The sequence below is a fragment of the Lepidothrix coronata genome, unplaced genomic scaffold (genome assembly GCF_001604755.1).
Source record: "Lepidothrix coronata isolate B3197 unplaced genomic scaffold, Lepidothrix_coronata-1.0 Scaffold148, whole genome shotgun sequence".
NCBI lineage: Eukaryota > Metazoa > Chordata > Aves > Passeriformes > Pipridae > Lepidothrix > Lepidothrix coronata.
The window spans coordinates 2,031,338-2,056,841 of record NW_016690328.1 but is presented as its reverse complement, the minus strand read 5'-3'; the positions used below and the strand labels follow the sequence as shown (position 1 = coordinate 2,056,841).

The 25,504-nt window shown below is 51.3% G+C and overlaps 1 protein-coding gene across 1 annotated transcript in view; it reads right to left on the bottom strand.

Annotated features, from left to right (window-relative positions):
• The window catches only part of PTP4A3 (protein tyrosine phosphatase type IVA, member 3), a 42,629-nt gene that overhangs the window by 4,827 nt on the left and 12,298 nt on the right, over positions 1–25,504 (bottom strand). The window contains exons 2-5 of the mRNA XM_017828464.1: positions 5,861–6,678; positions 4,415–4,507; positions 697–827; positions 316–390 (exon numbers count right to left, since the gene is read on the bottom strand). Coding sequence (XP_017683953.1) covers positions 316–390; positions 697–827; positions 4,415–4,507; positions 5,861–5,965 — 404 coding nt within the window. The 5' untranslated portion in view covers positions 5,966–6,678. The remainder of the gene's footprint in view (positions 1–315; positions 391–696; positions 828–4,414; positions 4,508–5,860; positions 6,679–25,504) is intronic.

Here is a 25,504-nt window from a genome sequence, read left to right as displayed (position 1 = left end):
CAGCTTTTCTCTCTCATCCGCCCTGGAAGTCTCAGGACAATGGAGAGACTCTCATGGAGAGTTGGGGAGGAAACACGTGGGGCAGAAGTGGTGACTGCCAGAAGCCCCCCAGGGAGGCTCCCAGCTGCTGCCACAGCCTCCTGCAGCCCTGATCCAAAGGTACAGAGAGCTGAATGCAAACACCTCCCTTTTCTTCCCCCGAAAGGAGAGAAAAACAAAAACCCCCCAGAAAAACCCCTGGGACACATCAGATCTCTCTGTTCCCTCATAGAGGGGCTGTTTTCTCTCCCAGCAATGAAACACCACCCGACTTACTGTCGGATGAACTGGATGGCATCTTCATACTTCATCCCACTCTCGATCAAGGCCAGTGCAACAAGGACAGGAGCACTGAAAGGCAAAGATGATGGTCACTCCTCAGCCACACTGACATCACATCATTTAAACTCCAAGGAGAAGCTCAGGCAGCTCAGATCCCGCCCTGTATTCCAACACCTATTCCCACTCAGGTTTCACAAAACCCTGCTCAGAGGGGGACTGGGGAAGGGAAGGAGCAGCGCAGGCATGGTTTCAATAAGGTTTCACAAAACTCTGCTCAAAGGGGGACTGGGGAAGGGAAGGAGGAGGGCAGGCATGGTTTTCCCTCTTCTCTCTGCACGGGTGGGGTGGCAGGAGGGATGTTCAGCTCGGACTCACCGCCCTAGCCCAGCCACACAGTGCACGGCCACGCAGCACCCGGGGTCCTCGCAGAACTTGGTCTTCAGCAAGTTGAGCCAGTCTTCTACTATCTTGCTGGGAGGAGGTGCTCCATCATCGAAGGGCCAATCCTGTAAGGTCAGGGGAAGAGAGAAACACTGTCAATACTCTCAGGGGCTGTTTTTTACTCAGGGTAACAGTGTTTGGGCCCTTGGATGACTGTGTCAGGAACTGGGCTCACAGTGCAGCTCTGTGGGGCTCTGTGGCACCATCCAGCACACAGGAACTCCCTGGCTGCATTAGCTCAGGGTTTGAAGCCATGCAAGTCCAGGTCTGGGGTCTTCCCTGACCTGGTCTTCTATATCTCTTCTATATCTCTTCTGTATCTCCTATGGACACGTTCAGTTTTTGGGAGCACCCACAGGATCTACAACATGGTCCCCACGACCCCCCTGCCTCTGCAGACCAGGATGGCCACACCCTGCACCCTCCCTATTCAGGTGACCTCACTGAGCTTTGGGGCCATGTGCCTCCCATCCTCCCCTCCCCCCCGCCAGTTCCCATCTAATTCCAGCACTTGGGAGCGCTAAGACCCGTTGTAGGGAATTTGAGCAAAGGTAGCTTGGAGATGGCTGAAATCTCAGAGCCTGATGTAGTGCCAAAATTCAGCTTCCTGAAACACATGGATGGGAAGGGGAACACCCAAGTCCCGAAAGAATGGTCTGGGAACCCCCTAACACAGCCCTAGAAACAGTGACAGGGAGACAGACCCCTCCAAATGAGGCCATTTAAACATAAACCTTCAGGAAAGGCTTTTAAGGGACAAAAAAAAAAAAAAAGCCCATCTTCTTCCGAGCTTCATCCTCAACCTGCAGGGGCTCAAAATTCGAGTTTGGTGAGGAAGTGGATAGAACCAAGTGTTCCAAAACAGGGATTTTTGCCCCCAAAATAAGATCTGTCAGAAGGAGCATGGCCACTGGCTATGCAGCAGCGGAAGAGGGACAGGCAAGGCAGCATCTCCTGGGGGGCTTGGTGAGCCCTGAAGGGTGGGAGGCCAGGGGCCCTAATCCTAGTTTTTCAGGAGTAAGTCACTGAGTTGTGCTGGAGTCATCCTTGGTGTGAGATGGCAAAATAAGCTGCTTCATTTCATTGTTTGAACAGCTAATGTGATTTCTGCTGGGATTTGCTAGGAGAGGAGCATGCTGGGCTTCAGGATACTGTAATGCTTGAGCCAGCCCACCCTGCACAGCCTGTGCCTGTCCTGCAAGGCCACCTCCTCCCCACAGTGCCAGCAAAGCACCACTTCAGCCACGAGTGCAGGTCACCAGGCTTGCACTGGGGAGGACACACCACACCACACCACAAAATCATTGTGTGATAGAATGGGTTGTGTTGGAAGAGACCTCCAAATATCACCTAGTCCAACCTCCTGCCATGGGCAGGAACACCTTCCACTTAGACCAGGTTGCTCAAAGTTCCATTCAACCTGGTCTTGAACGCTTCCAGGAATGGAGCATCCATCATTTCTCTGGACAGCCTGTGCCAGTGCCTCATCACCCTCATGACAAAAACTTTCTTCCAGACCTGTCCTCTGTCAGTTTAAAGCTGTTCTCCCTTGTCCTGTCACTCAGTCTCCATGTCAAAAGTCCCTCTCCAGCTTTCTTGCAGCCCCTTTAGGCACTGGAAGGTGCTCTAAGGTCTCCCTGGAGCCTTCTCACCTCCAGGCTGAACACTCCCAGCTCTCTCAGCCTGTCTCCATAGCAGAGGTGTTCCTGCTCTCTGGTCATTTTTGTGGCCTCCTCTGGACCTGCTCCATCATTCCAGCATGACTTGGTGACTGCCACCAGCTTTAGAAGTTGCTTGGGATTCCCTGTGGCACATGGAGGAGCCACAAGCACAGGAAGCATCCAACCACTCAGTGAGTGTGCCTGGGACAGGATCCCTGTACATGTGGGGTGACTGTGGCTGTGGGTGCTGGCACACAGGCATGCTACAGCAGCCAGGCCTCAGCTGGCTTGTGCTCTATTCCCTGAAGAAAGGGATGGGATATATAGGCATAGGCTAAATATAGAATCACAGAATCATTAAGGTTGGAAAAGCCCTCTGAGATCATCAGTTCCAACCATTAATCCAGCACTGCCAAGTCCACCCCTAAACCATGTCCCTAAGTGCCACATCTACGTCTCTTAAATCCCTCCAGGGATGGTGATTCCACCACTTGCCTGGGAAGCCTGTTCCAGTGCTTGACAAGCCCTTCAGTGAAGAAATTTTTCATAATATCCAACTTAAACCTCCTCTGGTGCAACTGAAGGCTATTTCCTCTTCTCCTATTGCTTGTTACCTGGGAGAAGAGACAGGACCCCATCCAGCAACAACGTCCTTTCAGGGTGTTGTAGAGAGTGAGGAGGTCTCCCCTGAGCCTCCTTTTCTCCAGGCTAAACACCCTCTGCTCCCTCAACTGTCCTCATAATTCTTGTGTTCCAATATATATATAGATATAGATATATATATGTGTCAAATACATATACCAAGATACATATATATAAAAAAATTATATATAGATACACCAAAAATGTATATGCCAAGATATACATATCTCAAATATGTATACAGATATATGTGATATAGTTAAATATAGAGATATATCTGTAGCTACATAGATACATCTGGCTATAGATAGCTAGGATATAGATATCTCTCTATATGATTTGCCTCATATGGTTTCTATATGGTTATAGAAACTTTGATATACAAGCTATTTAGTTTCTATACAGTGTCTTATATAGTTTCTCTAACTCCCTGTATAAAACATATCCTAGATACAGATATATCTCTGTGTAAGAGATGTATAGAGGTACATATATCCTAGATATAGAAACTCAGACTGGAGGACTCCAGTTAGAAATGGGGTAAAAGGCAGAAAATTTGGCGTGTAAGTGAGCAGATATGATCTCCACCATATGAATTCTGTAAGTAGGATACAGCTATCTTTATAAGATATCTTCTATAGAGATAGTGCATCTATACCTAGAGACATCTGTATCTGCAGAATCTGTATCTACAGAGATATAGGATAATCCCTGAGAATCCAGGATATAGCTTGCTCTCTCTCTAGGATATAGATTATGCAGAGAGAGCTATATAAAGAGGACCTACACAGAGCAGACCACCCCAGGAGACATGAGGCACTTCCAAACCCTTCCCTAAATAATGAGCAGAGTCTTACTTTCCAGCTGGAGCTGAACTCCCTGGCAGGGCAATCACGCCTGACATCATCTCCAATTACTTATCAGCCAAGATGCAGCCCAGGCAGCTGCCTGCTCTGCCTTTCCCAGCCTGCTGCCTGCTCCCTTTCATCCCCACAGCTGCACCAGCCTGCTGCTGGGAGAGCAGAGAACCCTCACACCACCCCCCCAGGATAAGATAACGCCGGAGGTAATGGGAACCACGCGCATCTTCCACGTGGGATCAGGCACTCTCATCCCTGGATGCTTTAGAGCCTGAGCAACAGGCAGGGAAGGCAGCTGCCGACTCAGCCGGATGAGTCACAGTTTCGGGTGTGTGGGCAGCACTTCTTTTTTTAAAGCACCAGCCTCATCTCGGCTCAGCTGGCCTTCAAACTCTGCTCCTGGGCGAGCGTGATGCTGCTTTGGTCTCTCAGGGTGTTCAGCAGCCTCGAGAGATGAGATATTTAAGCACCATCCTGCTGCCCACCCACCATGACGGTGATGCCATCCTTCTCCAGGGGGGTCTTGTCATAGGTCACTTCACACACTCGCACAACTGTGGTGGCACCGTATTTCTTCAGGTCCTGGGGAGGGAAGGAGAAGGAGAGGTCTGAATAAACCCTGCCAGTTGCACCCCAGTTAACCCCAACATATCCCAGCCCTGCTATGACCACACAGACAACTATGGACCTTAAAGTTATACCATGCCCCATCTCTGGACCCTAGAGTAAGCTCCCTATGGTTCATCCAGCCTGAGAGGCACAAGGAAACATGAAATCCCAGGACACCAAACTCAAGTGGCCACAGTAGGATTTTCAACCAGCACCTTCATGACTCCTTGGAGTCATGAGTGCCAGTGGGGCAATTTATTTTTAAGCCCTGACAGCCACACCAGCAGAGACATCACACCCCAGGCAAAGAAGCATCCCCAACACGAGTGCAAGTTCCCTGAAGGAGGAATTATTTGTGCCTGTTGATGTCACACTCCTGCTGCAGAAATGGTAGAAATGCAGGTGGGAGGTGGCTGGGGGGGTCGTAGGACACCCTGCCGATCACACTCAGCATCTCACAGATGGCTCAGGGCCTCCTTCCCAGCCTCGCTGCTGTATCCCATCATCGCTCCAACACACTGCAGGCTCAGGCGTGGGATTTGGGCTGTTTCCAGCATGGCTTGTTGCCCGGCACAAGGATTGCCCCCAGATTACGTGCCGGTGTACCGACCTTGCACCATGAGATCATCCCTGTCCATGATCCACCCCCTTTGTTCCCCGTGTGAGCTCACCAGACCGTGCTGAACCCCCCACACGCTCGGCAGCTCAGCCAAAAATCCGAGCAGCCGGAGGAAAGGGGAATTTTTCTCCCTTCCCACTGGTGTGGTCCCCACGGTGTGCAGGGTATGGGGTAGCTGTCCCCAAACCACAACCACCTTCCCATGGCTCTCTGAGCCAGTGGCACTCACACAGATGCTGAGCTCCCAGGCAGGACACCATTGCTGGCTCATGCAACACCAAACCCTCCAGCACCACCCAACACACTCTGGGCATTGGAAATACACTGGGACATTTTGGATGAAAAGTCATTACTGAGGTGCTGGGAGATGCTGGGGATTGTGTGTGTGCATCTACATGCATTGCTCCAAAGCCCCATGACATGATGTCCCAGTGGACTTGGCAGGGGATGCAACAGGAATGGGGAAACTTTCTCCATCTCTACAGTGCCCAAACATGATGCTTGGGGTCCTCCAAAACATCCCACCTCAAAAAGCTGGCAGTGATTATACCCACTGCCTCAGGATGCCACCAGGGGCTGTGGTACCAAAGGGGAAGTGCCGCTGCCTCATTTACACAGGATTGATCCTGGTTGCACCTCAGCATCAGCTTTTAGCCCCAAAAGGTGCAGCCGGACCCCGGTCCCCTGTTCCAGCCTCCCCTCCTTACCTCCAAGAAAGTGTTGAGTGTGGCATTGGTGGGGTTGTGGGTGATGAGGAACCTCATGTTTTTGTAGCAGACCTCCACTGGCGCAGGGCGGTTCATCCGGGCCATGGTGGGACAGGGGGAGGGTGAGGTGCTGCTGACAGCGGCAGGGGAAAAGCCCCAGAAAAGTGTGGCTTGGAGGGGCAAAAAAACCCCAACCCCCTCCCCCCCCAGCAACCCCTTAGCGCTTCAAAAATAAAAATAAAACAGGATCGAGAACTCAATATACAGACGTTGTGCAAATAATCCCAGCTTGTGGGAGCGCGCCGGCTTCCTGACACACCGCAAGCCCCCTCCCCGGGGGGGGGGGAAAGGCCGGGCGGGAAAAAAAATTATTTTTATTGTTATTATTATTATTATTATTTAAAAAAAAAAAAATCCCTTTGCTGTAGTGTCGGTGTCCTCGGCGTGTGTGTGCGACGGCGAGTGGCCGCCGCCTCCGGCGCTGCGCGCTCCCGGGCGCTCTAGAAAGGCCTCTGCATATGGGGGGTGGTGGTGGCGGGAGGGTGGCCTCCGTCACGTTACCCCATCGGGGTATGTGGAGTACTTGGGGGTGGCACGGGGGGCCGGGAGCCTACGGGGCGGCGTCGGTGGCGTCCGGCAGCGGTGCCTCGCTGGGGCAATCCATGCACGGGAGCCGTGAATGGTTGAGTCGGAGGGTCGGGATGCCGGGCGGGACGAGGTGAGGGCGGCTGGGCACTGCTTCACAGGGCGCGCTGCCGGGGGCTGCGGGGATCACAGCTGCTCCTCAGCACCTCCATAAATCCCAGCGGGGAGCGAGGCTGCAGAGGAGGGAAAGGAAAACACCGTGGTGAGAGTGTGCTCCTCAAGGAAGCCCCTGCTTGGTGGGGGTACCTCTGAAGGCACCATCACTCACCACAGCCCATACCAGTATCACTGATTGCAGAATCACAGAATCAATTAGGTTGGAAAAGATCTCTGAGATCATCAAGTCCAGCCTTTGACCCAACACCACCTTGTCAACTAGACCATGGCACTAAGTGCTACATCCAGTCTCTTCTTAAACACCTTCAGGGATAGTGAATCCACCACCTCCCTAGGCAGCCCATTCCAATGTCTGATCACTCTCTCTGTAGAGAATTTCTTCCCTATATCCAACCTAAACCTCCCCTGGCAGAGCTTAAGACTGTGCCCTCTTGTCCTACTGCTGGTTGCCTGGGAGAAGAGATGGACCCCCTACCTGGCTATAACCTCCTTTCAGGGAATTGTAGAGAGTGAGAAGGTCTCCCCTGAGCCTCCTCTTCCCCAGGCTAAACAACCCCAGCTCCCTCAGCCGCTCCTCACAGGGCTTGTGCTCCAGTCCCTTCACCAGCCTTGTTCATCCTCATCTTCGCAGAAGATCACAGATTAGAAAGCGAGGTGGTATTTAAAAATAAAACTGAAATATCATCTGAAGAGCTGAAATAGCACTGGAAAGCCAGAGAAGGTAACTCACAGTTAGACAGAAGGGAAAAGCACATGGCAGGGAAGGGCTTGTTCTCTCTCCTGTGCCATCCAACATCTACATCCACCGGAGGATTTAAGCACCCAAGCCACGCGAGCCAACCCTGACACCCACCCTGTCCCCCCAGACCTCACCTTTGCGTCCCTGGAAAGCACAGAGAGTATTTCCACCCCAAATGCCTGCTGTGCCCGAAACCAGCTGCCACTGCCTCTAATCGGCCACATGCTCCCGGCGCTGCTCGAGCAGCTCATGTCTACCAAATGCACCTCTAATGCTCTTAGGAGAACTAAGCCGCCTGCAAATGAGCTTTCTTGGGGAGGGGAGGCAGAGGAGGGAGTCACATGTGTATGATTTCACTAGCTTTAGTGGTGGATGTGTCTCCCTGCTTGCTCATCTGCATCACCATACCGCTGGCACATCGCTCCCTATAAAGTACTCCAGCTCTGTACCTGTGGCATCTTTGCCTTCAAGGATGGCAACAGGAGGAAATAAAAAAAAAAGAATAAATCAATTCCCACTGTGGAAACGCCAAAATCCAAGAGATGATGGGCCCTGGGTGGAGGTGAGGGCTCTGCCAGCCCCACTCAGAGCTGAGGGATACCCGGTGCCTCCCCAGGTTGTTACCCACCGGACTCTTGTTTTGAAGCTGGTCCTTCCCCTGGTCAGAGGCTGCTTAGAGTCGCGTGGCCAGAGCCTCAAAATAGAACATAAGCACATAAGTAATGCAAGCCAGGCCAGCAGGCACCCCCTCACCTCTCCTCATGATGCCCCAGCAGACAGAAACTTTCCCTCTGGATTGTTTTACTCTGATGTAACGAGACAGGTGGGATCAGGGAGGTGAGCTGAGCACTGACCAGCTCATCACAGCACCTGGGTGCTGACAATGGGATCCTCCATGCCTGAGCAGCATTTACAACCTGCTCGCCAGCTCCTGCTTCTCCAGTGGCACCCAGGAATGAAAAAGTCAAAAAGCCACGTGAGGATTCAGGGGAAGCAGGGCTGCTCTGCTGAATGTGCCTGGTCTGGCTGCTAAAATCATGGACTTTTCCCATCAACCATGTTCCATCACTCTTGACTAATTTTTTTTTGCCCAGAAAAAATGGGGTAATGCTACTCCACAGCCCTGCAGGGATATTCTTGCAAAGTTCAAACCCTACTTAGGCTGCAGGGGATGAGTGGGACATTCTGGGGGCAAGTTATCAGTTCCCATTGAGGAAATCAGATTTTAGCAGCTGATGGAGGCAGAAAGCTTGGCTGAAGGACAGGAGCAAGGCAGGACTTGCCTTCCAGCAGCACTTTAGGTGTGATTCAGAGCAGACAATGCCGAAACTCCCAAGGTAGCTGACCCTCCCCACCTGGACCACAGCAGCTGGAATCTTTGCTCAAACTTTGCAACAATCCTGCACGATGGGCTGGGAAACCTGCTCTTCCCCTGGTGTTCGCCATGCTTTTCCAGTGATGATCCCACCCATCACTTTTGTTTGTGGGGTCTGCTTCCCCCCTGAGATGATCTCACCACGGCTGGATAAGACTCCATATGGTATTTCTGGAGGGTAATTTTGGGCTAGTTTTGGCTATGTGGCTCCTACACGTCCAGCTGCTGAGCTGCGGGCCAGCACAACCATGAAAAGAACCAGCTGCCCAGCTAGTGGATGTTTCCCAAAGAAAACCTGCTGGCAAACCCCTCAGCAAGGTTCATCTTTTTCACTTAAAGGAAAACAAAAGCTAAAACCCTCCAGAGGGATGGGAGGTGGGAGGGATGGGCAGCCACAGGTGCCTGCTCAAAGGGAAGAGCTGATGCAAAGCAGGTATAGCCCCAGAACATCCCCTTGCAAACCCAGTTTCTCAAACAAAGGACTCGAGGATCTTTTGCTTTTCCTTTTAAAGCCTTTGGCTCTTGGCTCTTCCAACTTCCACTTTGCTTAATGATATCTTGCCTTCTGCCCCTTCAGATCTGACACACTACACCAGAGGTGCTCAAGGAACAACAGCAAATTCTCCTTCCAAACAACCTCACACCTTGTTTTAAGTGGCTGCAGAGACACGTTAATATGAACTGTGCCCATGTTTATCTGTGTCCTGGATTAATCCCACCCGTTGAGCAACCCTGTGGGACTGGGAGCCGCTGTGAGCACCAGTGTCCACCAGGATCAGTGGCTCACTCCCTGCCACCCATCCAACACACAGTTCATGCTCCATCGGCGCTCCGGATCCCACACAGTTTTTTACTGGCTTGGGTGTGCTCGCTGCCAGTAACGGAGGTTCAGCGGGAACCGCCTGCGTACGGGAACAGCCAGTGCTCCTTTCCCACAAGGTCTCTTCTCTCCAGTGGAAGCGTTTCAAGTATTTTGGCACTTCCACGTCCCAGCAATTCAGCCCCGAAGCCCATAAATCCCTAATGGATATTCAATCGCAAATCATCCCCGGCACTACAGGCTGAGGCGCTGATCTCCATATTAAGCACTGCAGAACAATGTGGAAAAGGGAATTTCAGCTAATATTAATAACCTGCCAAGCATACATAAATCCTTCTTATTTGAGCGCTATGGGGGATCCAGAGGAAGCATGTGAGGACACAGTGAGCAAGCCCTGGATGAGGATGCTTGGCAGTGCAGTGCTGGCCTGTCAGGCTCACACCCATCAGGGGGAAGCCTGAGGAAGGAGGTTGTAGCCAGGTGGAGGTCAGTCTCTTCTCCCAAGTAACAAAGCGACAGGGTGAGAAGAAGCAGCCACAAATTGTGCCAGGGAGGGTTTAGATTGGATATTAGGAAAAATTTCTTCCCTGAAAGGGTGGTAAGGCACTTGAACAGGCTGCCCAGGGAAGTGGTGGAATCACCATACCTCGAATGATCAAAAGGTACATGGATGTGGCAATTAGTGGTGGACCTGGCAGTGCTGGGTTAGTGGTTGGACTCAATGATCTCAGGTCTTCAACCTTAGTGATTCTATAACTCTTTTTGCACCAGGACTGTGGAAGTTTCTGCTTCTTCCACAAGAACCTGAGCAGCCAAGAGCCCTGTGAGGATTCAGTGAACACACTTTGGTGTGGCAAGGGAGCAATGAAGGATGCTGCTCTGGAGATGGGGACCACCGAGCCATCATCTCCTTGTCTTACACCCCAAATCAGAGGGGATCACAGGGGTCTCCAAAATACTCCTTTGCAGTGTGGCAGCTCCATTACACACGTCTTGGCCTTGTCCCAGCTGCCCAGGGACAGATCCTGCAACAGCAGGGATGAGGCTGCTCTTCCTCATGGCAACCAGATGCAAAACGAAGGTCAGATCTTCACACAGTTAATGGAAGAGCTTGGCTGGAGCAGTGAGCAGGTGCCAGACCTGAAGGCTGTGCTGCGGGTACATGGGGTAGCGGGATGCAGCTGCTGGAGTCAGGTTTTTCTAAACACAGCAACTCCCCAAGCAAAGGAAAAGGAAGCTTTGCAGAGCCAAACTGTTGCTCCATGTGGGCTTTAGCAACGGGACTCAGAACAAAGGCTCTTGCTCACCCAAAGAATATGTATCTCATCCGTATATAAATATAGCTGTCTCTGAGTGAGCACATCCCCCATTCAAAGTTCACCTTCAGAGAAATACAACAAAACACCCATCTGTGTTGCATTTCCTTGACCTCTCTCCTGGTTCCAGCCCCTGCAGCAAGACATCAACCAGCCTTTTCCCCTTAAGGCTGATCAAGTCCTGCTCTCCCTGCTCCCAATCTCACCTCTGCAATAAGCACTTCCACCACCCTGAAAACTGAATGCACGTTTCTGAGCAGTCCCAGTTATTACCACGTAGCAGTTCTGCACAGGACTGCCGTCACTGGTATGTGTGACCATGGGCAGCAGGTCTGTGAGGCTTGGCTGCACACTAGATCAGCACCACCACCAGCACGACCACCACTGCCCACCAGCACCACCACTGTCACCACTGCCACCAGCATGAGCAGCACCACCACTGCCACAAATGCCACCAGCATGAGCAGCACCACTGCCACCACTGCCATCAGTATCAGCAGTACCACCACTGTCACCAGCACCACTGCCACCAGTACCAGCAGTACCACCACTGCCATCACCGCCACTACTGCCACCAGTAACACCACTGCCACTACTGGCACCAGTGTGACTGCTGCCACCAGCGTCACTGCTGCCACCAGCATGAGCAGCACCACCAGCACCACCAGTCACCATTGCCACCACCAGCACCAGCATGACTGCCACCACAGTGACCACTGCCACCAACTGCTACTACTGCCACCATTGCCACCAGTGTCACCAAACTCCCACCGGTGTCACCACCACCACCAGCACCACCACTGCTGCCATTGCCACCAGTGTCACCATTGCCACCAGTGTCACCAAACTCCCACCGGTGTCACCACCACCACCAGCACCACCACTGCTGCCATTGCCACCAGTGTCACCACTGCCACCATTGCCATCACTGCCACGGAGGACAGGTCCCAGGACGCAGAGAGCCACAGTGCTGTCCCCAGCCTGTGACCGCAGCTGGGGCACAGCCAGAGGAAAGCCAAGTCGCTGAGATTTCCTCCGGTCGCATCTGCATGGAAGGAAACAGGAAAGGTCCGGGAGGAGAGCGACGGAAACAAAACCCCCGGCAGGAGCTGCATCTGGGGGCAGAGGCGTCAGCAGCCACCAGCATGTCCTGCTCCAGGTGCAGAGCTGGACAGAGCACAGGGGGATGCCCAGAAAAGCTGCGCTGGGTACTGTGGTGGAGGTGGGGTATATGCTACCAGGAGCGGAGCAGTGCCCGGCACCATCTGCCAGGGAACCATGGTGGGGTTTTCCCTCCAAGGGGTCATTATTTTTTCTCGTTGTTTCTTTTGCTGCAGGTGATGTTTTCTGAGCAAAGCAGCAAGGAGGATTAAAACTGCAGAGGGAGAGGAAGCCCACCAAAACACACCTGCAAGATAAACCAGGTCATGCATTTTCCTCCTTTTTGGTGGTAAATGCTGGCTGACATGTGATTTTGCAGAAGAGAGCTGTACAGCTTCTGATTTTATAGCTCAGGTTGGATTTGAATAGTTTGGTAGTATTCAGGCAGCAGGGAAAGGTGCCAGTACGATGCTGGTATGGAGATTTGCAAGTAGCAGGCACTCAGGAGACCAGGAAAGAGGGAGGAATAGGGAAGCTGAGGCAGCAAGCCAGCCAGACTGATATAAAGAAGAGCACAGTCTTCCCAGCACTGTGCAAGCTGGGAAGCACCAGAGGCCCTGGTAACGTGATCGACCCTTTCTTATCTTTTATTTGCACCTCTTTTCTTTGAAGAGAGGCTGAGGCACAGTGTGGAAAGTGCCTGTAAAGGTTGTTTGGGAGTTGTTTTTGCCTCTCACCCACTTTGGTGCTGGTACACAACCCTAATGGGACATGGACCCTGTGCTGACATGAGGATTCCTGTGATGCCACTGGTGTTGGGGCTGCATCTCCTGTCCAGAGCTCGTGAGGCAATTCCCCAGAGGAAACATAAGGTGCTCCAGGCATCCCTTCAACATCTCCCAGCTCCTTAGCTGGAATTTCAGCTTTTCCCCTCACATGCAGACCCCAAGCATCTCCAATTTGCAGTCTCCATGGATGGCTTTTTCTAACCTAACTCCTTCTTGCACCGTGAGAGATCCAGCTACCAGAAGAAGATCATAAAAACCTCAGAGAGGCACCAAACCTTCAGCACTGAGGGGGAAAAGGAACCCCCCCCCAGCTGAACACAGCCCTCCCACCCTGTCCCTGGTAGCAGATGACTCATGGGCAACAGGCAGTGGCATTGCTTGCAGAGAGATCCTGGTTTTATGACTCAAGATATCCCCTCCACCACCTTCCTCAGCAGCCATGAGGAGCTTGGTGCCGACTCAGAGGCTTTTCCTGGCTTGGATTTGAAGGGAAAAGAAAGAAAAAAAAATTTAAAAAAAGGGAGATGGAAGAGAGGCCAACTCCACAGGGAAAAGTAATAACAGGCTTGTGCCTGGCTGCTTCCCAAATCTGCAGAGGGTGTGCCCTGGAGGGTTTTTTGGTGGGGGGGTGAAAAGCTTGGTCATCTGGGGACGGACAGTCCCCACGCTCCGGCGCCTGATGCACAGGGAAGCCAGGCACCCCAAATACTGGGGCCACCTCCCCCCCATCCTTCAGGGATTTCTTCCAGTTAGAGGAATCAGGGGGAAAAAAAGCAATTCTGCATCTGACTGGGCATTTCCAGGATTCCTGCCTTGCCCAAGAGCATCCGTGGAAAGAAATGAATCCCAAAGCAGCATCCTTGTCCCAAAACATGCACGGGGGGGGCAAGCTGACCCCAGTGGTCCCTTACAACAACTGTCACTGCCACTTGTCTCTCCATCCTGAATATCTGATGTGGCTGAACACCTGCTCATCTTTTCTTGTGGTTTCTCACAGCATTTTGAGTGAATTTAGTACTTGTGGCACGTGTCTGAATGGCAAAATTTGGGGGTGGGGGCAGAACAATGCCTCTTTCAGGGTAAACAGGCAGCAGCACCCTGCTGGGGAGGGCATAGAGGGGCTGTCATGACCTCCCCTTGGAAGTACGACTTGAGCCTGTGCTGGGGTGGCTGTTTTTGGGAGAAGTGCAGCCTGCATTTAGTGTTTTCCACTGCTTATCCCAGGACCACTATTTTTCCCCTGGTCTTCAAACCCTCTGTGTTCCACCAGACTTGGACTTTGCTCTTTGGCATGTTCCCACTCAGTGGTGACGTTCTGATGGGAAGATGTCCCCACACCACCTGGTCCTACCTCCTCCTCAGGTCAGCAGCAGCCCTGACCAAAGGCCACTGTGGCCCTGTCTGCGTCATTGGTGTCCCTTGCACAACCCCCAACGCTGCCGGGCTGCGGTGGCTTTGATGGACATCTGCTGATGAAGAATAGGGGCTCCAGGGGACTCAGTCTACCCAACAGGTGGATTTTGACCTGCAGACAGTGTTGAAATAGTGCTCCATGACATGCTGGGGATGCAACGTGGGACAGAACATTCTCTACCTGTGATAAACCCCATGGACGCATCGTCTCTGGTGGCATCCAGCTACGGCCAGCATTGTCCAGAAAAGCCATGCTCTAGAGAAAAGCCTCTCTTCCAAGCCAATGCCACCAGGTTTTAGATGGAGTTTGTGGGTCATTGAGCTTCCTCCACCATCCAGACCTTGTGCTCTAAAGGGCTGTCCTCCCAAACCATCTCACTCTTCCTCTGCACTATTTGGTCTACACATTTCACCTGATGGAGACGGGGTCACACATATCATGACAGGATGCTGGGGGATGGCAATGCAACTGGCCCTCTCCCTTATTGTGGTGGACACCGAAGCACTTCTGAAGGCAGCCACCATCCTGCATGGAAAACCCTGAGTTGGCTTCTCCTCATCCTCACCAGCCCTGACCTTAACAGCAGAAACCACCGCTTGAAACAGCCCTTCCAGGGATGTCCCTTTTCCAGCAGGATGGGACAGAGATGCTGTATGCACATGTCCCCTCAGGGATACTAATAATATGGAGAGACATCGTGTGGGGGGAAACATGATGGGTGTCAGCCAGGACAATTAAAAGCCATGGAGCAAACGGAGGGAGATGGGAAAACAGCCTGCTCCTGGGTGGGATGCAGCGAGATCTGGCAGGGGCCAGGCTTGCTGTAGATCCTCAGCACACTGCGCTCCTGGCTCATCCCACTGAGCCCAGGTTCTGCAGAGATGATTTGCCCAGAAACCTTCTTCCAGGAAACTCCTTAGCTCCAGCAAAAAGCCATAGCACAGCTCCCTAGTTGCCACAGGACAAATGCTCTGCAAAAGCAACACGTCAGCAAAGCTCTAGGGACAAAGGTGGGTACCTCTGAGCTGCTCTGAGTTTTGGATGCATGACTGGCATAGTCTGATCCTGTGCCCTCTCCCACCCTCCTGCACCCAGCCACCCCCAGCAACAGGGACAAAATCCTTTGGTCCTGCCGCCCTTGCGCAAAAACCCAGAGCCAAAGGATGCTGTGCCAAGAGCTGACCCCCACCCGTGGGAGCTTGCAGAGCAAATAAAGGTGGCTTTTCTTTCAAAGAAAAGATCAAAGGGGATGAAATGCTGAAAGCTGCAGCTGTTCTTGTTGGTGGGACATCAATGTCTCCACTCGATCTGCAGAGCCTGCCTGGTGTGTAAAAGCACTGCCCCATGTCCTCAGCCCAATTCACACCAGGGCAGATGGGGGACCAAACCGGAAGGAGGAGAAGGGAGAATCGAGCATTACTTCAGAGGAAGGAGATTAAGGCAGTGCAGAGCTCAGATTGCTCAGCATCTGCAAATTAGAATTACAGAATTGTGGAATGATTCAGGTTGGAAAAGACTTCTAAGATCATCAAGTCTACCCTTTGACCAAATACCACCATGTCCACCAAACCGTATCACAGAGTGACATGTCTACTTGTTTTTTTGAACACTTCCAGAGATGGTGCTGTTCCAATGCTTAACCATTCTTTCAGTGAAGAAATTTTTCCCAATATCCAACCTGAACTTCCCCTGGCACAACTTGAGGCCATTTTCCAGCTATGGAGCTCCTGAAATCCAAAGGCCCTGGAAATGCACCTTGCAGCTGGGCTCATAGGGGCTTAAAAAGTTGAGGATGCAGCTGTGGCTCTTCCTCCAGCTGTGGCTCTTCCTCCAGCTCAGGAATTGGTGGCCAGGGAGATCTTATTGTGGCCTTTCAATACAGTAAAGGGAGCTTATAAGGAAGATGGAGAAGAACTGTTTACTATGGCCTGTCATAGTACAAGAACCAACAGTTTTGAATTGAAAAAGGGCAGGTTCATATTGAACATAAGGAGAAATTTGCTATGGGAGTGGTGAGACACTGGAACAGGTTGCCCAGAGAAGCTGTGGATGCTGCATCCCTGAAAGTGTTCAAAGTCAGGCTGGATGGGGCTTGGAGGTAGCAATCTGCTCTAATGCAAGGTGTCCCTGCCCATGGCATAGGGTCTGGAACAACACCATCTTTAAAGGTTCTCTCCATCTCAAACCACTCCCTGATTCTACGAGTGACTGACAGTCAGGGTGGCCAGGTGGCACCGTGACCCCTACCCAGGGTTCTCCACATCAGCTTCCACCCAGCTCCCAGCTTGTCTCTTCATCAAGTGGAATCCAAACTGGATTCAAGTTTAATCAAAGTATTAAAAAACCTCGCTGGAACAGGACTCTCTGAAAATCAGAAAAAAGGGCTGAAAAATCCTTAGGACCAGAGTCCTACAATGCTGTAGCTTGGGACGTGGTCTCAGACTGCCAAAATGGGCTCCCCAATTACTACCAAGCCAGTTCCCTTCTGGTCCGAACACCAGAAGCAGAAAGCAGCTGCTGGTGCTCCAGACAATCATGTTTTAAATCACATCCTCACTCGTCAGGCAGTGATGCTCTGGCATGCCAAGGCTGCTCCCAGCCGCTGTTTGAGGCGAAACCAGCTAAAAAAAGAATGGCAAACTATACAGATCCTGATGCTTCTTGCACTTGAATGAACTGTCTTTCAATACAGAAGATGAAAAGTCATCCAATCCTATTTCTGTCATTCGCAGGAAGGATTTCCAGCAGCGGCTTTGTAAGAGCCAGCAAACACCCTGGCTTCTCAGGAAGGGAAATTGCAATGATCTGCATGAGCAAAAATCTCATGTCAAAGCTGCCGTGGGATGATGATCCTTTCTCCTCTTCCTATCCTGGCAGGGAAAGCAAGGAGAAGGTTGTGCAGCACAGCCCAGCTGGCTGCATGGACTGTGCCTGGGTGATTTTGGAGAAGGACCACATTCTCAAGGGAATGGCAGGACAAGGAGGAAATCCATCCTGTCCACAGTGCTACTGTGGAACATCACCTGAACAACACAACAAGTGGGGATGTCACACCCCATGGAAAGCAAAGTAATTCCAACAACAGGGACGTTTCAACCCCAAAACATCGTTTCAGACTCTTGGGACAATATGGAAGTGAAGTGATCATCACACAGTAGTATTTTGGGGCCAGAGGAGCAGTTGGCATCGCCATGCTGCTTCTCCTCAAAATGCCCAAAGGTCAGAAAGAGAGTGTCTGACTGCTCCAGAAGTGCCCAGGAATGCTTACTCATGAGCACGCTTTGGCTTTGACTCTCTTTAATCTGGATATTTGCATAAATCCGGTTGCTGCCCTTAGGGAGATGCAAATTCCCTGTAGAAAGGGAAGCGTTTGAACGTGCTGGCTGCTCAGACAGCGCCAGGCAGGGAAGCGAAGCTTCTATCACCTGAACATTAAATAAAGGCTGAGATGTGAAGCCTCCCCACCCTGCTAAGCAGGAAACTTCCTCGGCTCTTATGGCCAGATCCAGCAGGGATGGGACAGGCAGGATGCAGTGTTTCATCTGTGCTCTGCACATCCTCCCCAGCCCCAGGGGTGAGCTTCAATGGCCTGGAGACACGCAAGCTGTTCCAGCTCCGCTTGGCTCCCCGGCTCTGGCTCCCGGATGGTTTCAGAGGCATTTTGACACCCCGGCGTGGGTGGCATTTCCCAGCCACCCTTGCTGCACTGGAGCAGGCTCTAATCAAGCTGAAAGCAAATGAGCTTCCCTGGGTAAATTAAGCTGTAAGCCCAAATTCATCATTTATGATGAAGCCAACTGGTGATAGTAAGTGTTTTTGGAGATGCACATGCACACATTCTGCCTCTCGGCAGGGAAAAAGGCAAAGGAGGTGAATGAAAAAGCAACGCCAGTAACAAGCATAAAGCTGCTCATCCATCTGGGTTAAATATTGGCTTTGAGATCTGGCCAGAATGGTCCTTATCCTCTGTTCCTGGGGGTACACAAGAGGGTTTCAGCCTAGGCAAGGAGGCAAACAGCCATCCTCAATCCTGCATGTCATGGGTGCATCCCAGGAATCTCTTTCTCATGTTGTTTCCTAAAGAGCCAGAATGCATCGAGCAGAAAATGCAACACCAAGAAACACCTATGGAGGCCTTGCAGAACATCCAGTGCTGACTTAAGGCTCAATTACAAGCCCCTGTGGTACAGAGAGGAAGCTAAATGAGAGCGTGTACCTGGCTCCCTGCCAAAATCTGTACTATTGCAACTATCTTGGCAGAAAAACCCTTATAGGTACAGATGCGCACACAGTACTCCCAGCAGCCAGCACAAAGGGTATTTTGATATTTCACAAATAATTTAAATTTGGCATCACATATGACAACCAACAGCAAAACCAGCCCAGGGATGGGCTGGATCGCAGTGGGACATCCCAAGGGATACTCAAGATGTCCCCTCCAGCCACAGGACATGGGGCTCATGTGCTCCAGTGCAAAGCCAGCAGGTATCCGGTTAGACTCGGCCCTGCCAGCAGGAGGTCATCGTGACATCAATGGCCATCTTGGCAGAGGCACCATGGAGTCGATCTTGCCTTGGGAGAATTAAAAAATAAATTAAAAAAAGTTTATTTTTAGCTTAATCCGTTCCCAGCTCATCTCCCTGCAAACAGGCAGTGGTGGCATGGCACTGTGGGCAGCACTGGGACAGGTAGCCAAGGGTTGCTAAATGAGCCCTGTAATTCAATGCCGAGGCACAGGGCGAAACTCTGCTGCGTGTTCCCATGTGGGAATTTCCCTGGTATTCTCTTTTATCAGCTGGTCGATAAAATATCCCCACCCATCCAGACCTACTGTAAGTGTCGATGATCAAACAGATGGAGCACATACTCTGCTGTCATTAGAAGTCCTGGGCTGGCATTTACTGGAAACACAGCAGAAGGACTTCCTTCAAGCTCTACTGGATGGTGGCACCTGAAGGTCTCCGAGGACCTCAGCAAGGGGCTTCCCTGCACGGTCTGGAGATGCCAACTGACCTCTCCCATGAAGCTGTACCTGCAGCCTCCCTGGAGGGCTGGCACAGTGTAGGAACAGGAGATTTTAAACACTAAGGATCAGCTCTGAGCTCACCCACTTCACTGGCACAACCACGGGGAGGGGCTGGGCAGGACCATCATTGCAGTGTCCCTGCCTCCAAACTGGTGATGCATCACCAGCTCCTCACCGGGAGCACATCCCAGCCACCCTTCCAGCTTGCAGCCACAGCACCAAGGACGAGGATGATTCCCAGCATCCAGGACTGCTGCTGCATCCCTTTGATGCCAGGGTGCTGATAAAGCCCTGGTTCTTGACCTGTCCGCTTCAATAAAACAAACAACAGCTCCATGAATTCCCAGCTAACTTTAGCAGATGCCAATTTTAGCACCTCGTGGGAGGGAACTGCTGCCCAGCTGCCTGTATGACGCCTATGCTGCGTTTTTATCCCCAGCTTCAGGCAGATATTCTGGGTTCTGTAAAGCCTGAAGGCAGTTTTGGGGAAAATACAGCCATTTTTAAAGCAACAGCAAAAATAAATCAGTATTTTAAAGGGAAACAGAGTGGGAAAAAAAGCCTTGCTCTGGAACAGCATCGGCAAAAAACCCTGCAGGAGTAAGATCTGCTGACAAAAACTGCACCCACATGTGGTCCATTCCTATTCCAACCCCCACTCCAAAGCTGTGCCCTGAAATCACAAAGTTGGACCATGGGCTGCCCCACTTGCCCACAGTTCACTGACAGTCTGGGCTTGTTATCTTGGGAGGAATAGAATAAGATTACATGGCTGTCCTGTGCAAAAGCTTTTTGCACATTTGTCATCATTCAAATGGGCTTAAAATCTGATTATTTTTTTCAACTTCCATTTTTGGAAGTGATTTATCATGCCCCTACATTTCAGTAAAGAGCAGTAAATGGATGGAGGATGCTCAAGAGCAGCTCTGAGACACACAGAAGATATCTTCATGTCACATTAACCCAGCTTTGTAAAATCCGAGAATTTGAGACAAACTTTTTTTCCAAATCACGCCTTTTTCAATGAGTTCATTTTCAGGAATCTGTCCCATCCACTCGCCTCAAAAAATGTTTGTCTCTGGCTCACGTCCACGAAACCAGATAATTGGGAGTGTATAAGTTCATAACTTGAACTGAAGTCAGAAAGTTTCGTCTTTCGTTTTCCAGAGCTGATTCACGGCCAGCTTGGACTGAAACGTGGGCTTGCTTCTAATTTGCTGTCATTTCAGGGTTCACTTGCAGTTTAAGTGATTCTCTGCTGCTGCCTGATGTCTCCTCTGCTGTCATCCCAGCTCAGTGTCGGCACAGCTCATATCTGCACTCCCCAAAGCCTGTCTGGGCCCACTTTTTGACCTTGATCAAGTGAAATGCCCCTGGATTTGCTTCTTTGCTAGAACTTCAGAGGGATGTCAAGCAAGGATTTTGTTCCTGGGGCTGCCCAAGTGATCATCCCCAATGCTGAGCACAGTCAGAGAGCACCACCTTGGACTTGTATTTTTATCTCCAAAGAGACATTTGAGCTTTTCAAAATTGAGCTTTTTTTCCCTCTCTGCTACACCAACACAAGAATTGGAGCTTCATTATTTCACTGAACCCAGCTGTATTTCTGGTCCTGCAAAGTCAACAAAGAGAAGCAGCCAGTTTTTTTGGCTCCCTTGGAAACTCTGCAGTCCAAGAAAATCAGACGAAACATTTGAATACACTCAAGCTTGTTCGTCAACAGTCTGATTTCTGAGGGACCTGACCCCGCGTTCAGGCCGACCAACGTTGCACTCACAGCAATATTTTTGGGTCCTGTGTGAAATACTCCTGCAATGGTCCTGCTGCCAAGTCTTGCAGAAGTTCCCAGGCTGAGGGGCTGCTGCTGCTGGATGTGAGGAAGGAGCCTCCCCTGCAGGGTTCGTGTGAGTTGCTGAAACATCTCAGGTCACCAGGGAAGGGTCAGGAGTGGGGAAGGACGTGCACAATGTTAACTACAACTTGAGAAAAGCACCAAAGTAAATACAGGCAAGTGTCTGACATCTCACATCGACTGTCACAGAAGGGCTGAGGTTGGAAGGGACCACCTTCAACCTCCCCAATGGATGAAGCATCACTATGAACCATCAATGCTTTCATTGGCATCCTGCAGATAAGATGGTCTGCAGTCACACATCACCACTATGCCTTGATGGATGGATGAGATTCCTTGTGCTGGCTACTTGGATTGTGCTCCTCTGAGAAATTTAGCATCTAATGAGGTCTAGGGTTAAAGGACATAATTTCCTCCCTTTGCCCCACCCAAGGTCACTGACCTGCATAGAGAGCATCCTAACCCATTTCTGAGACACAGATCTCCCTTCACAGATGCCCCCTCTCAGCTCCAAGCAGCACCAAACTCTTCCCTTAGGGTCCTTCAGAGATGGGAAAAGCACCTCTGAGCCCCAAAATGCGGCCATCACCCTGAACCCTCCAAGGAGGCTTGTCCACAAAGCCTATCTGAGGCCTGGTGCCTGGCCATGGCCCGGGGATGAGGCATCTGGCGGAGCCCACAAGGTGGAAAGTTCAAGTGGTTGCTGTTTATTTGGCTTTGCAGAGAGCAGTCGCCCAGCCTGAACGTGGGCCAAGCACCTTCCCATCGCAGGAAGCGCTGTCGGAGTCTTTAAATAACCACCAGTGGTCAGGGCTTTGGTTTACAGCTTTGCTGGATGGAAAACCACCCCTCACAGCACGCCTGCTTCAGCCCTCTCCTGGGTGTAATGGCATCTGCTCACCTCCCCACCTCCTAGGTCTTCATGTCCCAGCCCCACAAGCTTCATGGAAGCTTGACAGAGGCAGAAAAAGATCTCCCAGCATAGGCATAAAAACACGTACAGGTTTCTCGTCCCTTGTGAGAGATGAACTTCATGTCCTACAGTCAAAGTTTCGCTTTGCTTTCTTGTAAATTAGTTGTTCCTTGGGGCTCTCCTCACCCTCCCCATCCTGCTGTTAAGGTCTGTACACATCTCACCATACTCCAACATCGACCTGCACCACCATAAAGTGCTCCTCACCTTCCTGCTGCTGGACTGGTGTGTTACCAGTTCATATGGTTCAAACCGAGAATAAAATCCTTCCTCCAGGGCAAGCAGAAAATGCCAAGATCCCCCCACAAAGGCTTTCTCAAGAATTTCCCTGGGGGACTTGAAATCAGAAACCTTGCCAAGAACCTGGACCGAGTGGGTCACCCAGCAAATCCTGCTTTACTGATGGAAAGTTCCCAAAAGCTGTTTCACTGGGAAGCCTGGCTAGTTTGGGATTTTGGCAATGCAGGCTTGCCAGGACTCTGGGGAATATAAATGATTTTTTTTTACCTATAGCTGTCATTAACATATTAACCTAAAATGATGACTGGAGAGAGGAAGCTCCATAAACAAGCAAAATAGCATTTTACAGTTGGAAAATAAGACCTTGACCTGACCTCCTCTTGGGCAGATCCACTGGTGCACAGCAAACCAGTATTTTATTTTAAATCGCGCTTGTAAAAAGTAAAAAAAAAGCTGCTTCCTTGACACTTAAGTCAGGTAAGGACACAGCAGGCCAATCTGCCTTATAAATAAGTCTGCTCTTGTATACACATGTTTTAAAATAGGCTTATGAAATGTAAACACATGGGCTTTAACAAAAAATAATTCAGCCTCACTGAAACCATTTAAGCAGGGCTGAGCCAGGCTTCCTGAGCCAGGCCTCAAAGATCTGCCTGAAGACCCAATAGACCCCTAGAGACATTCTCATAAACACAGAAAAAGGAGCAAAATTCAGTATATTTTTTAAGGATCATACCTGGAGCTGCATCCCTGCCTTGGTTTTGAAGCATGAGGTTATAGGAAGAGATTAGGGTGGGAAGGGTTTCTTCCAAACTGTCTCTAACGTGGGCATGTTCCATGCTGCCCACCTTCTCTGTACCATTTAGACAGATAATTTTTCTATTTGTCTCCAACCTCTCTGCCCCAGGAGAGGAGCTAACCACCAGGAAACCTAGGCTTTAAAAATAAAATGCAGTCTTGGCTTCAGAGTGGCAGGTGCAAGGAGAAAAGCTATTTTTAACCCTCATTCTGCAAGAGGGGAATGCTGGGACCCCTCTGAGCAGGGCTTGCCTGAGTTTAGGAGATTTATTTGGAGGCAGTGAAGGGGTCTGACTGGTGGTTAATCCTGGGGCTGGGCGCTGGGAAGAGGACATCAAAGCATTCCTGCATCTGCTGGGGAAATGGGAGAGGCAACAGACAGAGGCTCTGCCTCCTCCCTGGGCGGCTGCTGGGGCGACAGGCGGCACAGACCTGGTGCTTGTGGCTCTCCATGACCCAGAAAAGCTGTGGAGATGTCTGAGCAAAGTCCTGAGGATGGATCTTCCCACTTGATTTGTTGGGTTTCTACCCTGCTGCAAGCACAAGCCAGGTAAACTGCAAGGAGAGATGTTCCAGCCCTCTGATCATTTCTGTGGCTTCCTCTGGACCTGCTTTTAACAGATTCATGGCTTTCTTGTGCTTAAAGACCCCAGACCTGGACACAGTACTCCAGGTGGGCTCTCATGAGGGCAGATTCTATGATTCCATGAAGATGAGCTCCCAGTAAGCTCAAGAGACCACTGGCTGGTGTCCCTGTGTCTATCCATCCTGGGATCCACAGTGGAAGCTTTTCCTATCGCAGATAAGAGGATGGTTCAAACCTCTCGTGAGCTGGTGTGGCAGCAATCCAAGAGTTAACATCTGCAGATGAAGAGCACGCTAAGGATTTAGCAGGACCTGACATCTCACAAAGGGTGGCTAAGGTAACTTTGTCAAAGGCTGGCATTCAGGACTTCTCCACCCAAGGAGCCAAACAGCCTCAGGCAGGCTGTCTCGGGGGACTTCTGGGTACACTGCATAAATCTCCAACCTTATTAAAGCTCCGAAGACCAGAATCCAGCCCCTGACCTTCTCTGGAGCAGAAAACGACAAAACGTTTCCTGTTATTTATAGCAGCTGGAGAGCCTGATGGGAAAACCCCACTTGTGAAACGTGGGCTGCCTGCCACGGCTGCTCTGCAGAGAACGGTCAGGTTGCTCCGAACTCCAGCCTCGATGGACCCTCCACCCCTGCAGCCACTTCACCCCGGGCAAGACCATGTCCAGAGGCAGCCCAGCAGAAACAGGCATATGGATCTCGCTCCCACTGGCTCTTCCAACTTGAAACAGGCAAGGCTGAGCATCCCAGAAGAGGGGGCTTCACCTGTGGGCTACAGGGACCTGGCAGCCCTTGAGGTGCAGAGTTCACCCATACAAGGCTCCACCTAAACGTGGCTGACCTTACCTAGGAGGTGACTGTCAGCTTTCAGGGAAACTGAGGAGAGGGCCCAGCCCCTTTGCCCACCTCCACCAGATGCTACCCCCCTCCTAAAAGCACATCGGGACATGCACTGGCACGTTTTGTGCGCTGACAGCTGAATTTCCATCACCCTGGCACGCACCGAGGCTGCTTTCTGGCACACTCAGCCACACAGGTGCAGGAAACCTCACAGTCCAAGGTGAGCTCTTCCTGCACCGGTATGGGCTTTACCTCCGAGAGAGCCTCCCAGCTCCGGCCCTGCTCGAGAGGATCTTTTGCTGTCACGCTGTCGAGGAGGATTCCCACAGCTTCTGCGCTGGGCCCGCGCCAGCGCGGGTGTTCCGCTCGCTCCCAGGCCGAGGGAAGCAAGCTGCTCGTCACGCACTGCCGTGAGAGGCTGTGAAGGAACTTGCCAGCCGTGACAGGAGCAGCCTGCTCTGGAGCTGCCACGGTGGCGGCTCCTCTCCGGTTTGAAATGCTGCGATGGCACCCAGGGACATGTACAGACCACGGCCCTGCCACGGTCTAAAATAAGCCACCAGGGTGACAGGGAGTGTCATGGATGTCAACGCAGCAGTGAACAGCTGCTGGGGTTTAGGACCATGCTGGGAGCAGCACAGGTCACACTCCTGAACTTCACCTTCACCATGAAGCTGTTGCTCCTGCCCAGGCAATGATGCTGTGGGTAGGACTCAGCTTGAGAGCAGAAACCTCCATTTAGGGACTCAGAAGTCTTGTTAGAGTCATAAAAATCACAGAATGGTTTAGGTTGGAAAGGACCTTTAAATGTCATTTAGTCTGCCCTCCCTGCAATGAGCAGGGACACCTTCCACTAGATCAACAGAGACCTTTTAGGCTTGCTCTAAATGAGTCACCTGATGTCACCTGGTGGCCTCCTCCTCTGTTGCAGCTCCGCTGCCAGTGAATCCCTACAGTCCCATGGCCACTGTGGGAGACTGACACACCTTATCCTCAGCAACAA